Source organism: Antechinus flavipes, chromosome 1 (assembly GCF_016432865.1).
Source record: "Antechinus flavipes isolate AdamAnt ecotype Samford, QLD, Australia chromosome 1, AdamAnt_v2, whole genome shotgun sequence".
NCBI lineage: Eukaryota > Metazoa > Chordata > Mammalia > Dasyuromorphia > Dasyuridae > Antechinus > Antechinus flavipes.
The window spans coordinates 352,122,618-352,139,580 of NC_067398.1; the positions used below are offsets into that span (position 1 = coordinate 352,122,618).

Sequence of the window (16,963 nt, forward strand, 5' to 3'; positions counted from 1 at the left end):
ATCAATGTAATTTCTGTGATTTAACCATCCATAATCTCTCGTTAAATATACTTTTAAGTATCTGTGAAACTGATTGACAGTAATTTTGATATGTAGTGGGAAATCAGTGTCCTTTCATTTGGAAATGATGGTAGTTCCCTACATTTATTTAGCTTTTAGCCTCTGGCCAAACCTACAATGCACAAAATGAAGCTTTTGCTATAGTTTTCTGGGAAAATCAGACCAATGAAGATTTTCCTTGTGTTGTTTTAGTCCTAAATGTTAGATTTTCATTTCCAAAAGTCAAAATTTTAAAGAGTATGATTGCTGCCCCACTTCATACCCCAGCCCCTATCCAAAGTAAATAAACAAACAAATAAATAAATGATCCTTGGTAAATTACTGGTGAGGAAATTTGCCTTATAAATGAAGACTTATACTTGCTTTGCAAATCATTGCCTAGAGCACTCAAGAATTAAATTAAAACTAATATTAATCTGCTAGAAACAAGATTTGATTCCTCACATCTTTGTAACTCTGTGGCCAGCTCTCTCACACTATTCTGTTACTTCTCAATTACTAAATATTTTATTGTAATATACCAGATAAATAAAACTTTTTAACAACATAAACAAGCAAACTCTTGCCACTTCAGCAATAACTTTAAGATCATTAGTTTACTTTTTTCCCCTATTCATGCTGAGTTACAACTCATTTTACAATTTCAACTTCCAGGAGATACAAACCAAGAGAATTGCAGAGTTAATTGCTACTATAATTCAGAAATTTACACAGTAATTCATAACTTATGTCAAATTTATTTTTCTTCTTGACTAATAGTTGGCTAAACTTTAGAATGGAGTTACTGTAAAAGATTGTTGAGCCTACTATCCTGGAGGTTTCTAAAAATAGGAGAGATTCACATCTGTTTGTGATAACTTAGTCATGATTCTCAGACAATGGGATGGAAAAGTTGACCAATCAAGGTCCGTTGCAGTCCAGTGAATCTAGACTCCTATCCTAAAGTGAGTTCCATGTGCCTGTCCCTATTCCATTGTAACAAAAACTCTCAATCCAATATTTGTTTTCTTTCTGTCTAGATATAGATATATATTGTAATATCTGTTCTTGTGTTATCTAATAATGACCAAAAATATTTCCACATAACTACTCACTATCCATATCATTAAATTTGGATAAAGTCCCACCATACATGACAAAAATGAACATCAGTTGATGGCAGGATTTAGCAATTTATCATTGCTTCACCTTTACCTTTTCTCCTTTAGACCAATGTAAAAATGTTCTAACTTTTCTAGAAGGCATGTCATGTAGGAATCCTTGCAGTCAGTCATTATACCAAAAATGGGGGCAGTCATTTCTCAATTATCCCTGCTTCTTAACATACCATATATACCCAATATTTCTGTGTTTAAGGTATTTTAATTCTAAAATTAATTCCATAATATTTTAACAATTCTTTCCTTTTAACCTGGGGTTTCTGCATTTGTTTGTTAATTTTGGTATAATTAATTTCCTTTATAACTCCATGTATATTGTCTTGTGCTTAAAAACATTTTGAGAAAGGGTTCATAGATAAGCTTTATCATATTGCCAAGGGGAAATCCAATATACACAAAAAAAATGTAATATTGTATTATTCTCCATTAAATTTAATTCTTTGAATATCTTTGCATGCTTTTTTCCATGTTTTCCACTTATATATTCTATCCTGGTCTTTGAAGTACATATATAATATACCCCTATTTTTTCATGTTGTTCCTCTTCACCTCCTTCTTTTGATCTTCAGTCCTATCTATAAACCATCAACAACTATATTACTGCCTCAAAGAGCCTATGAGTATGATTTTGATTGTCTATGAGCCAAATATCCATTCTATTTTAGATATGGCTTGTATACCTCAGCTTCTATCACTTTTTTGAAGGAAAAAAAAACTCATAGGAGATTCTATTTATACTTTTAAAAAACTAAAAATTCACACATAATAGTTCTCAATAAAGAAATAACATATTCTACATATGTTTAAGAAAAACTTCAGAGAAAATTATGTTAAAACAAGTTATTTAACAGAATTTCATCAAAGCAAAAATATTTAAATATTAATCATGTTCTTTTCCCTATATCCTTCTTTGCTTGTTTCCACCTCAGTTTTGCATGACTCATTCTTATAACATATATTCCCCTGTATCATTGATGAGTGAAATATCTAAGCCAGGAACATAGTTTAGGACTTAATAAATTCTTATTAAAGGACTGAGTTTTCTACTACTCTATATTTTACTTATGAGCTTAAGAAAATAATACAGTAGTTTATCTCTACATACAAACCTCTTCTTTTCTTGCCTTCACAAAGTGCAGGACTTTTATGGATATGCTTCATCACTTATGTCCCAAACTTCTTAAGAAAGCTCCTTAACTCCTTTAGAGTTTTCATTTGAGAGACAACCTATAAATATCTGTTAAAATGATTTTTTAGAAGTATAGGATTCTTTTCCAAAGACTTTTTCTACTTATCCTATTATCCTTTCTTATTCTGAACCATATGTTATGGATGTCTCATTAAAAAGCAACATCATTTTTGAAGATTTCTTCTTATAATGATGAGTAAAATTCAAATAAGAATAAGGGGTTCAACAGGTGCCTCAACAGAGATGTCTTTGGTTACATATTAATCTGGGGTCATACTGCTTATGTAAAGATGATTTTATCAAAGGTCATTTTTGACATTGGTAATATCAACATTAAAACTTAAGTCCATTGGCCAGATTAGTCTTTAGTCTAAGATACTCTTTATATCAGACATTTATTTATTAAATATTATGTGTCATTGAATGAACCAGTAGGGTTGGGGGTGGGGTGGAGAGGAATAGAGAGGTTATTGTTACTTTGCAATTTGTTTTGTAGGAAAACAGAGAGGAAGGAGAAATTGTTCTGCTTTCTCAATCCTGTCCTAGGTAAAGAAGAAGATTGAGAAAAAGTATAAGATGTTCCCTACCTTCATTGAACTTACATAAAATTTGGGGAAATAAAATTACACAAGAAACAACTTAAAAGAGTCATAAAAGATAATACATAATTAAGTGCTAAGTGATGCTTTGCAAAATGTTGAATACCACAGGAAATTAAGGAAGGGAGAGCTCTCTGGAGTTTGATAGTTAGAGAAAAAGTAAAGAAAAAGGGGAGGAACTGGATTATTCTTTCAGTAATGAATATATTAAGCCAATAAATGCTAATGAAGGACAAATGAGTGGAATTTAAACATTGTTAACTATTTCCCATGCAATTTAATGTTATAATCTTAAAGCTTGCAGCTAAAATATGCCTGCAATAATTGTATAAAAATTATAATAAATATATAATAAAGGAATCCTAGTTTTGTCATTATGTGACTTGTATAATCGAAGAAAGTATATTTTTAGATGACCATCCCCCTTTATTGCATCCATATAATATAAAAGTGAATATATAGTATGTTTAAAAAATATTATTTTATAAAACAGAATGTTTTTCTTGGAAAAAATTACAATTTGGCACAACTTTGTGATTAAAGTACATTGTAATCTCATAGACTCTTTTTTATAGGCCCAATCAATTCCAAGATGTTACACATAGGTAGTAAGATTAATTACCAACATTCATCACTTATTACATGCCCTGGGAAAAATGACTTACATAGAATACTGTCATAACAACTTCACTTGAAAAGATGAATTATAAATCAAGGGATTTCTTAAAGGTAATCTTATTTCAAAGTCCACTGTATAGATAGTAGCTAGTACAGAGGTCATCCAAAGAAAGTACCAAAAATAAAAAAATAAAAACATTCTCAGTTCAGTTTTGTTCAAATTTATTCAAATTTGGACATTGTTTTACAGCTCTTAACCATATTCTTCCAGAATAAGTTAATCTTATATATTTTTTCTAATTTCTATTTTGTGAATTGGAAAAGAAAGTGATTCAATCAGTCAATAAAAAGATTTAAGATTTTTAGTTATTTTTTCCTATTTGATATAAGGAAAAAGAATAGATGGAACTTGAAGGTCATATGAAACAAATAAATATTGATTTGCTTTTCTAAGATTTGGTATGTGGTGAAATTTTTCTCAAATTATCATTTTGGAAGCCATAAAAACTTCTGTTAGGGGCTATCTTTAATTGATTAATTATTCTTATTAATTTAAGTATTTTTCAATTACACAGATGGAGGTAATTTTTAGTACAGTATTAACTCTATGATGCTTAGGTCACTTGATAATTACAGTTCTATTTAATGAAAACCCAAGCCAGTTATGTAAAAACTGAGGATCATACATATTTTTAAATTTTGTTTAGCTTATAAATAAGTGGTTTAAGAAATTTAGAGTAACTAACAATTTTACTTAATTATTTGTTGACCCTAAAGGCATATCTTTGGTGAAAAATGAGTAGTGAGGCAAGAAATAAATATAGAACTGGATGGTCATTTCTTTTTTTTTTTAACTCCAAATTTTTTGCTTCTCACTACAGAGTTATCCTTCACACTCCTCAGCAGACATCAATTCTAGTCTTCCTCCGATGTCCACTTTCCATCGTAGTGGTACAAACCATTACAGCGCCTCTTCCTGCACACCACCTGCTAATGGAACAGACAGTATAATGGGTGAGTCACAGAAAGGTCTCCAAGTTAATATATATGACCAAAAGAACAGACTTTAGAAATGAAAACTTTTTTTCACTTACAGTAAATTTACTTGCAGCCATCTAGTTTAGGCAGCCTACAATTTTATTTTGAAGTCTTCTTTACTAATATAGTAGCTAACGGCAGAAAATATTAGCTTGTTCCAAATAAGTGTTCATAACAATTAAAAATATAATCCTTGATGTTTCTATTGGCTTGGTTGTAACTAGTCATTCTATTTGTATTTCAACTTTTAGCTTTTCACCTGTCCTTGGTATTAGGAAAGTAGATCTGGATAAAATAACCCTCTCACATAGAAAGAACAAGCAGAGCTATCAATGAAAAACAGGGAATGATAATAAAGACAATTAATGCCAAATTCACAGATTGCCATTTACTCATCTGTACTGAAATTGTATGAGCTTTGTTAAGCAGAGATTTAGAAAGATATTCCATTATTGCTCATTTTCAGATCAGAACCTCTAAGCTAAGAACAAAGGTGAATCTATGCTATAATTTTGATAGTTATTAGTGAGGATTGCAAAATTTAAAGGCAAGAAAAAAAAGAAGTAGTTGCAGAGCAGAAAATGAAATTATATATCAGCTTGTGGTTTGGATGATGGAAAGCCCCATTGCTATAGTCATGAGTTTTAGATCCACAGGAGAATGCATGGTCATTCATTTACTTAAATGTGCTGTCTTAAATTTCCTGCCTACTTTTGGTTTTAATATTTTTCTTTCAGTGAATAGAGTGTGAATATTCAGAAGGAAAGGAGCAGCCACATTTAAGAGAGGACTCATATATTCATAGTAAATAAGAATAAATATATGTTGACTAATTAAAAAACCGCTTTATTTCTAGTATGGGAAAAACGCATGGTTTGGGAATAGTTAGTAATTACTAACTATAATAAGATAATAAATATTGAATGAGCTACAATCAGAATAGTCATTAATCTCACATAGGGTAATTATTATATTATTGAATTAGTTGTATGATAGTAATTGTCTTGTAGGTGATAAGATCTTATCATCAGACATGGTTACTATATTCCTGCCACAAGTGCCAAAAGATGTCCCTTTAGTTTGCAGAGAAAAAATCTCTGGCTCAAATGAGAAGGGCAAGAGAAGGAAGCCCTGACTTGATGGAATAGAGAGAATCAGAATTCTTTGGCTCCCATATAAAATACTGGTAGAACAGCAGTGATCTAAAATAATTTTGTATATATGACAGACTACAGAATTCCTCATTAATAAGTGAGTGAAAGTCTCATCATCCTTTAGTGAGGGATGTTTCTAGAGTAATTCAGTCTTGTGGAAGAGAAACTTTCTAGACATAATAACTAATTTGCTCAGGTTATCAGATCTTGGTGTTCAGGTGGGAACAGAATCTCTAATGGTTGTGTCTCTGAATAAAATATATCTGCTCTGTTAGATATTTCTTAAGGAAATATTTCAAATATTCTTTTAAACTTTGCCATTGTGACTAGGAGACTTTGGTTCCTTTACAATAATAATTCTTTCAGATTTTGATTTGATTTTCACAGAGAATGTTGAGCTTCAATTATGGCAGCAAGTTTTTATAACAAGATGAGAAGCTTTCTCTTCTGATGTTACTGATACTTTCCTAACAAACAGTATAGATTAATAAAATACATCTGTAGAGTTTCTAAAAAACTTGGCATATATTCACTCATACTTAAATGCAGGAAATAAAGAAATATTACATTGCCTATATCTTAAAGAACAAACAGAGCTAATTAAATAATTGGTAAATAGGGAACACATAGCCTGACATGTGTTTTAGATTACACACATGAATCTGTATAAAATGACTGTAAGCAGTACTAATGCAGTAAGAATGGAGTTCAAGCATTAACACATGGGCATCATATTTTTCATGTTTTCTTGATGAAGATACAAGTCATTATTTTCATAATGGAGATGCTTCCATTAAGGCTACTTTTCCAATTTGAAAGAAGATTACACTACCTTCTATCGCTCACATATATTGAGAATCTTTTTCTTTTATAGCATTTATTTCACTATTACTTATGGTCTTAATTATTGACTCAAGTTATTTACTAAAACAAAACTTAAAATCATGGAATCATATTAAATTAGAACTGCAAAAAAATTAAAATAATATATACCAACTTATTCTTTTTACAGAAGAGGAAACAAAGCCTCAGGTTGATTCAGAGTTGTAAGGCTTAAAAAATGTAACTTGAGAACTGCATTATGAAACCTGAACAATTTAACTTCTCTGGAGTCTCTTTAATAATGGAAATTACAAAAGCAAAAGTTAAATTATTCTTCAATCCAGGTTTCAGAGATGAAGTAAAGTTACAAGGTTTTGGGTGAGTGGGTTTTTGTTTGTTACTTCAGAAAGAAAATAATTGATTTAGTTTTATTCTTTTATTTCCAAATTCTCAACCATTAGATTCTTTTAAAAGGTTATTCTTACAACACTAATGAATAATTGACTTTTAGGATATAATCATCCATGTGTCATCAATAGAAATTTAAAGAGAAGTCAAAAGCACTCACCTTAAGGAAACATCAGTATAGTAATTCCATTAAAATCATTTGCCAGCATTAAAATCATATTTTTAAAATTTAAACAAATGGGAAAAGATCCATGAGTAAATTGGAATAAAGTGCCATGGTTGAAAACAGTAATGATTCCAGTTTTGAGTTAGAATTAAAGTAGAATAACCAAAGAATCATGAGTTGTATTTATTGCTAAGTAATCTGTCTTTCTTTACTTAGTTAGGCTTCTCCTAAAGTATCAGGCCCTTTTCTCTCAATAAGGTCTTACATTGAGCCTCTCCAACATGATAGAGCAAACTCTCTCTACTAACCTAGCTTCAGGCACATAAAGTGAATTCAGTACTATATCCAAGCAATAAAGCAGATTTTTGTAACATAAGCTTAATAATTTAAAGGAAATCTTCTAGCATTTCAGGGTAATAACCTCTGCAGTATTTATGATAGGACATGGATGAGGGTCAATCATGGTTTGTAATCTGCATTATTACAGGAAGGAGGGCCCATAACAGTGAACTCATGGAGTCATTGAAGAATTGAAGTGAATCAATCAATTCCCTTTTCCTTGTAATAGCTGCTTGTCCAAGACCTTCTAAGGTTTCATTTAACTCAGGACTAAGTATATCATTCTGGCAGCACTCAAAGTAACATTTATTGAAAAGAAGGTAGAGACCAGTTTTGTAATTAGCAGATATTTGTTGGTTCTGTTCTGTACAAAGTACTGTGCTAGGATAGGATTGGAAATGTGAATGTACTATTGAATCTTCCCCTTAGAGGTGAAATAGTATATGGATAACTAGATGAAAGGTGGAAAGTATGTATCAAATGTGCAGGATTAGGATTAGAAGAAGACACTGCCAGGGGTTCTCATCATATCTGCCTTTGCTACTATAATTGATCCTTAATTAACCATCCCCAATAGGAAAATAAGCAACTGACCTAATCCCAGAAGAATGAAGCAGTCCAGAAATATAAAAGTCCATCTTCCCCGCCAATATAATCATTGAAAGAGACATTTTCTTCACTTAAGTCATGGGCAAAAAGCCTTTTATGTTTTGGGACTTGTCAATTCTCTTGTCCCCACGTGAAAAAAATGAGAACTGTGTATATAATATATTAACTATAGTGACAGTTGTTGTTTTATTAGACTGAAGTTGAAATTCTTTATTAAAGATGATGTTACCTGTGTTTCAAAAAACCTCAAAGTAGTGTTGAAAAAACAGATTGCCAAGATAGATTTAATTAATTCAACATATGATAAAGATGTGTTTGGAATATATCTAAATGATTCTTGAATTAATCTAGTTTACTAGTTTTACTTTTAATGACATGTTTGCATGACATTGAAGCATTTCAATAGTTGACTTTCTTTTCAGAGGAAACATTCTCCACTTGAAGACAGTTCTAGGTGATATTATTATTAGAGTAGTTATATAATATTCACTTGATGTTTTATTCATCTTGAGTTTTTTAGTACATTTGGGTGATGAACAGCCACATAACATAAGAAAAGTATGAATTTTATCCAATAGTATCAATACATTTAAATTAGAACCACTAATTGATTTGAACCATGTTTTCTTTTATGTCTTACAAATGATTAGGAAGTCTGGTTTTCTGCTAAAATCTCTCCTACCCCAAAACCTTGCTATCAAGTAAAGTTTTAGAGTATGTATTTGAATCACAATTTTAAAACTGTCAAATACAGTACTGCCTCAGAGATGTTGCTTATTTTTCATCATTAATTTCAGATCCAGAGTTTATGTTACACATGTATCAATTCAGTAGCCAGAAGATGTCCAGAATTCTGTTCAAAGAATCTCAGATTTTAAAGAAACATGTCTTCTTTAGATACTTAGCCCATGACCTAAACTTTTTTTCAAAAGATCTAATGCCTTTGCTATTAACTACATGGTATTTCCACATTAAGGTTATGGGTATATATTGTGGGGGTAATTCACATTTCTGGCATTTTCAAAATTCACTGAGACCCTAGGCACAATTCATCCTGTTCTTTTAGTTATGAATATAACTTTAATTTTTCCCAAAGCTGATATTAAGACAAAAAGAGGGTGGTCTGAATCAGAGCTAAGGATCTTAAAGTCTTCATTTTGCTAATATTAAAGCCAGCAGAAGCAGCACCTGTGTTCAAGTCCTCTGACTGATAATCTCCTCACTGACTGTGCTAAATCCTCCTACAAAATTATAGTTTCTCCCAACAATTAAATTTCTTCCATATTCATGCCAGAACTGTGTTTAGAAATGGATTCTGTCCCTCTCTTCTGCTCTCCTCCCTACTTTGAACAAGATAAGGGAAGAAATTATCCCAATTGTTGCCCACGAGCTAAGTAATCTCTTAACTTTGTTTTGTCATGAGGACTTGACACATGTGACACTATGAAGTACTGGAGAAAAATGGACTAAGAGAATATGTGGTGTTAATCTTGGCTCTAGTCATGTGACTTTAAGCATGTCCCTTTACCTTCTGGGTCTTAGTAGTCTTATAAATTAAGGGATTTGGCTAAGTGATACCTGAAATCCCTCCCCTCTCTAAAATCAAGTCCAGTCACTATGTATACAAGGATCAAGTAGCACAGAGAATGCCTATAGAATTAAAGGCATGGAGAAGCAAGTTTGAAGAGCAAGATTTTAGGAAAGGTAGCCCAGAAATTTAATGGGTACCATATCCCATATTTGAAAAGGTCAAAATAATTCTGCTTAAAAACTAAACACACCTTGTTCTGATTTTATATATCCACTCTACTTTGTCAGAGATTTAATAAGTTGACTCATGCTACATTACATAAAACTTTTAGAGAGATTTTGTTCTTTTTTTTTGAACTGCATATTCAATATTGTAAACATTTATTTGTGAATACATATCTACATGCAGATACATACATGTTTGTACATATACATATATACATTTCTGTATCTCAGTTGTTCATTATCTGTAAAGAAAACTGGTTAGATGACTTAGATTTCCTGTTAATTCTACTGTCTGGTCTGTTTTAAAACTCTTAACTCCATCGATATTACATGTGTATGTGTGTATATATGTGTGTGTGTATATATATATATATTTAGTAATTTACATAGTCTGTTAAGGTTTACAAACTGGTAAGGTTAAAAAAAGTCTTACAAAATTATTAGCAAGATTATAGATAGTGAGCTATGATTCTTTTTGCTTTGTAGCTGGGGGAACTGTGAATTAGAGAGATTGAGAAGCATATACAGCATTATACCCGTAGAAATGATTAATCAGAACTTGAATCTGATAGTAATACCATTTCTTCTTTTTTCCTTACACCACTTATTTGTTCTTTTTTGAGCACAACTTAGGATACTTTGAAGTGGTGTTATGTTTTATTTTTGTCCTATCACCCACCCATCTAAATGCTTTTATATCTAAAATGAGAAAATTGTATTAAAATTGGTAAGAAGGTTGTAATTACCCACATTGTCCTTAACTAATAAAAACAATAACAGGTGACAATCTCATTTTTAAATTAGTAATTTGTTGTTGTTTAGAAACTTAAAAAACTAAGAAAATTAGAAAAAAGCCATCCGGCCCACATCTGGACCCTTAGATGCTTTTCAATTTTTATTCCCTACTTTGAAGCTGTTTTGAAAACATGCTCTGAAAAACCATTTGCTTCAGTATTATAACTTATCCATAATTGGCATCATGGCTACTATCTTGTTTGGACTTTTCCTCTATTGTAATAATGTAGAATTTTACAATGTAATTTTACAGAGTAAATCCTAAAACTTCTATTTCATAGGTAGCTGATTTTATATTAATTCAATAGGAAAATGGCTAAAGAAATTGTGGTATGTTGATATAAAGGCATATTGCCACCATAAGAAATAATGGATATGAAAAATTTAGAAAAACACAAGAAGTATGTGAACTAATCAAGAGTGGAGTAAGCAGGATCAGAAAAACTAAATTCTATGACTATAATATGAAGAAAAAGAAAAATTAGACAAAACTGAGCCTACTATATGTGAATCTTAACATGTTTTATCAAAAGGTTTGTTTTTTTTTTTTTACTTATAATCACAGTGATAAAAAAAAGGAAAAAAAATAGTGACTATGATAAGGCAATTATGATATCTTCATTTCAGAGAATGGATTAGCAAAGTAAGAAGCTGGGTTTCTATAAAATAATGGAACTTTTAGGGTTGGAAAGAATCTTAATTATTATTTATTTCAATACATTTATTTTAACAAATGAAGAAACTAAAATGTCATGTTGGTTCAAGGACAGAGCTAGAAATGAAGCATGTATACTTGGAAAGCCTATATATATTTTTAGTTGTGTAAATTAATTTGTTGAATTAAGTCAATAGAATTCTAGATGCCTTTTTTCTTCTATAAAACAGTATCTATTTTATAGATGATAGCATCCGTTTCCTAAACTCTCATGCATATTTCTATAAACTATTTTGAGAAAATAGCCCATAATAAATAGTACAATATGTGTTGTAAATAGGAAAAAGAAATAACTTTTAGGATCAATGATTTGGGCAGTGTAGGGAACTTTTGTTGTGGAAATTCTATTCATTAATACATTTGGCAGCCCATCTATAAGTTAGTGGATAAATCCAAAGGAGTTGCCTAAAGCATATAAGTGATTTTCTTGTAGTTCTACATCTAATGAGTATTAGAGGTAGAATTTGAAGTTCTTTTCATTCCAATAGCAGAATTGTCTAGCATAACACAATCTCCTGTTATTTTATATCGTATTATACAATTGATATGGACCTCAGAGAGATACTAACTATACCTCTTCTTTGAAAAGTTGCTTAATGTTAAAAATTATTTGTGAAATGTTTCAAAGAACTACAGATGAGTTTCATTTGAACATTGCTTATAATTCATTCTTTAGCACTAGATTAATGTGTTTGGGATAGTAAAGATAAGCCTTAAGAGTTGCTAGCATAATTTTATGTACAGAATTTGACTTGAATAATTTGGTGACATAGCAATTTGTTTCAGTACTAATAAATAGAGGTAGATAAGTGATAGATGAACACACACATATACATATGCAAGTATTTTTAAATGTTTCATTTTTCTACAGGTGGTGTCTATATAGATTCATTGTTATATGTAGTGCAGTGAGCTACAAAAGAGATACAGTGTTTATTATGTGTCAAGTGTTGATTAGTAGCAAAAATAACCAAATTTCATATCAAGTAGAGTAAAAGTTCTTTCAGAGACTCCAGAGATTTCAAATTGAAGTGAACTTCTTTAACTACAAATCTCTATCTATATGGTTACTGTTCCTCTGTCATCATTGTTCTTAATCAAAGGATAGGGCAAATATCCATTAGGACATTCAGAAGAACACACCAAGGTGTCAGGTGTATATTTGATCTGTTAAATAAAAAAAAAAAAAGTAACATGAATATATTTGACATCTACCTTAGCAAACAAATTAATGCTAATTAAAGATTAATGTGATATAATTAGCATTAAAATGCAATTAAATTATGAGTAAGTGGACTAGGAATAGAAAATTCTGAAATGTTGTACTGCCAGGTTTTCACATTCAGCCTTTTGTTTTTGCAGCAAATAGAGGAAGTGGTGCAGCAGGCAGTTCACAGACTGGTGATGCTCTGGGGAAAGCACTTGCTTCGGTAAGAAAATATTTACTCTGGTCTCCACATTTACTGTTGTAAAAGGGTGAACTTTAATCAAAAGCGAAGGTTGAAAATTTCAGAAAATGAACAGCAAACAGGATAGATTTGATCCTAGAGAGTATCGAACTTTGTTGTAAAATATAATGTTCTTAACAGTGATCGAGAGTAGCATTTATTAGAAAAAAAGGTAATGATAATAATCATTGATTTCAAAGTCAAACTTAAAGATTTAGTCAACAGAGGAATACACATTTTATGTCAGCTATACTAATATTGTTTTAAATGTATACTTATGTATAGATATGTGTGTGTGTAAATGTGTATATATATATATATATGTACATAAATGTTTGTGTACATGCAAATATATATGGGTGTGTGGGTGTGTTGGGTGTGTGTGTGTGTGTGTGTGTGTGTATTGAAATATACCTATTCTCTGTAGACTGCTTAAGGAAGATTGGGGGGAGAAAAGGGGGAAAAAAGGATAAAGTAAAAAAGTGCACAGCAGAGAACAAAAAAAACCACAAGGAAGTAAAAAATAGAGGGGTAGTTATGAGTATAACATCTTCTGTTAATATATATGTTTCCTTGAAATGGAAATTTATTGTTGCATGTTTTAAATCCTCTCTGATATTCTGCTGCATACAAGAAAGTTTTTTTCCCTTTTCTCTTTTTCTTTTTCTTATTTTGTACTTAAGTTTTAAAATAAATAAATGAATAAATAAATAAAATGTTCATTGGTTAAAATGAGTTTGGAGTTCTGGGAAGTATGTGAAAACTAAAGATTTTACCTCTACCTTTCTTCTTATAATAATTGTACTAGATAATAGGACATGTGTGTACATACCCTGTTTATTTGACTTTTTCATATTTTTCTCATCTAAAATAATTTTGGTAGACATAACAGATTATAAGTGTCCTTTAGTGTTACAGTATAATTCATCAATTGTATTTTAAATTCTCAAAGATGTAAAAAGTATAGTAATTGAAAACTATGACAGTTACATAACTTATAAATTTAATCATAGAAACAGCATCAAATTTAGAGACAGAAGATTGAGTTCCAGTTCTGTGAGTGAATGAAATATATCACCCTGGACAAGTCATGTACTTTGTGTGGGCCTGAGAATTCTCATGTATTAAATGAAGAGGAAAACAGGGTTGTATAAGATTTGTTTAGGTTGTTTTCATCACACAAATTTTGTGATTCTTTTTAATTTGTAAAAGTTTACTTCTGTTTCCCTGGTGTATTACCAAGAGACAAGAATTATTTGGACCTATCCTTTCATTGGTGGAAAAAAGAGTTTTTTGTTTTTGTTTTTTTTCCTGTAAGGGGCACACCTGATAATGTCTCTATAAAATATATAAGCGTGTATAAAGTGTATAAAATGTGTAAAATCGAGGTGTTTTCCACTATGGCAACAATTTAGGTACACCATTTGGATGTCCTCTAACAGGAGAAGTATCAGATGAGTTCATTTTACTGTAATATTCTTTCAAAAAATGTCATTGTTTAAACACACAACTATACACAGATATATACTTATTTATTAGTTAGTTTTCATACAGGCAAATCATGGTCAAAAGGAAAATTATATGGTTCACATAATTGTAAAACTGCAAGTGCTCCAATATTTTTAATACAAGGAAACTGATACGCAGAGAAATTAAGTGAAGGTCAAGAATGTGTATTTAGTTTGGGGCAACTTACTAGAACTGCTTGACTTACTTTAAGCCCATGATTCTTTGTGTAATTCCATGCATTCTCACCATGTACTACTTTATCAGATTGCATAACTCTGAATGTATCTAGGTTAGTCATGCTCACTGAACCTATCTGGGTTGTACAAAAATCTAACCCTGTCATAAAGGCATTGCTTTGAACTAATATGAATGAACTTTTATTATGTTTTCAAAGGTGTTATTTTCCAAAAGTGCTACTTAGGAATCCATTTTTGATCATGAAGACTCCAATTATTGAGCAATTGTGGTATCAGTCCTTTTTTTGGAATATGAGGTGATCCTAATAGAGTAAATTGACTATATGTTAGGGCTTCTTAACCAGAGTTTATTTTTAAGGTCTACTTTATAACTTGAGTTTTTGTATTGAATGAATTTTTTTTTCTTTTACTGTTTTAAGATCTATTCTCCAGATCACACTAACAACAGCTTTTCATCAAATCCTTCAACTCCTGTTGGTTCTCCTCCTTCTCTCTCAGGTATTGTACTTGAAAATTGATTTCACAATATCAACAGAAATTAATGCATATAAATCGATCCTGCCCTCAGACATTTGAAACTTATTAGCTGTGTAACCCTGAGCAAGCCACTTAACCCCAGCTGCATCACAAAAAATAATAATAATAATAAATAACCCCCTTACAATTCTGGAAGGTTTTCAAAGTGATTTCCTCTTGCAATGTAGGCAAAGATTTTGTTGCTGTTATTGTTGGACTTGTGATTTTATTTGTGAAGAAAGTTTCTACTGAGGAACTTCTCCTAATGATGCAAATCATTGCCTTTTCTTCAACTTTTAATCTTGGAGAACTACCTTCCTCAGGGGCACACAAGATATATCAGAGGTTTTCATGCCTCCAGGTTAACTGTCCACCTCTTGATATTGCCTCTCAAGAAAGAAAGAAAGAAAAATATAAGAGGTGATAGTATTTCTCACAACTCTAGCACATTTAGAGAAGAATAATACTATTTGCTATATATATTCCCCCAGAAATATGGATTACATATAAGTATAAAAAACACTAGGTTCGTGGAATACAAGGAAGACATTTATATGTTATAAATTTTACATGGGTCTGTGAATGATATGAAGCAAAAATGAATGAACATATCTCAAATGGCAAAGTTCAATAAACATATTCATTTTAATAGAAGAGATTGAAAGAATTTTATTGAATTTTTTAGTGCCATAGGAATAATTTAAGAAAAAAATCTTTTAGAAATAAATTGGGGGAGGAAACAGAATCTGGGTAAGAAAAAAATTCTGATTGAATTTATAATGTTATCAATTTTCATAGCCTGGACATTAGGACAAGGGTGAGTTTAAGGGATTATGAGAATTATCCATAAATTAGTTTAATTTTCAGAGGTGCCTTTCAAAAGGCTTAACACAACTCCTAATACAGGTATTTCCAATAGACTTTTGGTAGTACTTAGTATCCATATTCTTTGCATGTAGGCAGGTGACTCCTAATTGATCAGCTTTTAATTCCTTAAGAATTGATTTTAATTAATACTTAACCAAATTGTTTCTAAAGTCATCAATGAAGCAAATAATCTAAATTTAGATAGATGTTATTTCTTGACTCTTTGTTACACATGTACCATGAATGCATTGGTTCTTTATGATGTTAATTTGTCTCAGTGAAATTTTCAAATTACGGGTTCCTTTTAAGAGAGTAATCAAATTCTGTGTCAGAAATGATAAGTTTATCTGAGTCCATGGTTTGCATCTACTCCTCCTTAGAAAGAGTAGAGACTCAAAGATGAAAGAGGTTTATGTACCCTAATGTCCTGTTAGCAAGAAAAGGGAATTGAAACTGTACAGATGTAGTGACTATTGTCAGTGGTTATTGAACATTAATCATCTGGTGCTTAAATTAAAGCAATGGAGATTTTGAAATGTTATTTTGCTAATTGTAACAGTCTTTTCTGCAAGCCCTCACCTGTATTTTAGGTAAGTGAGGAACCTCTTCAGAAGGGAGGGAAGAGTATAGGATAGCTTTAAAGTCAGTAGTTAATCAATATATCACAATATACTGTACTATAGATTTTAGCATGGAAAGAATGGTTTTATTCTGCCATTGTTTGTAATTTTTCATCATAAAAGGTACTTATAGCTAATGATTGACCATAAGTGACCAATGAATGATTTACTAGGGTGTATCAAATAATGTGTTTACCACAGTAAGAATAATAATCTGGAGTGACCTGGCTTACCATAAACAGCCACTGAACCCCTTTTAGTATTTTTTTTAATGTACCACTTCTCCTTTTAAAAGTGATGTTTCCTCCTTCAGGAACTGCTCTCAAGTATAGTTTCAGAATCAACGAAATCATCTCTGTTAGGAGGTAATTTGAAGCCC

General features: G+C 31.0%; 1 protein-coding gene across 8 annotated transcripts in view; it reads left to right on the top strand.

Annotated features, from left to right (window-relative positions):
• The window catches only part of TCF4 (transcription factor 4), a 412,574-nt gene that overhangs the window by 357,401 nt on the left and 38,210 nt on the right, over positions 1–16,963 (top strand). For all 8 annotated transcript variants that reach the window (XM_051969592.1, XM_051969595.1, XM_051969593.1 and 5 more), the window contains 3 exons: positions 4,508–4,640; positions 12,790–12,857; positions 15,001–15,079. In XM_051969592.1, the coding sequence (XP_051825552.1) occupies positions 4,508–4,640; positions 12,790–12,857; positions 15,001–15,079 (280 nt within the window). The remainder of the gene's footprint in view (positions 1–4,507; positions 4,641–12,789; positions 12,858–15,000; positions 15,080–16,963) is intronic.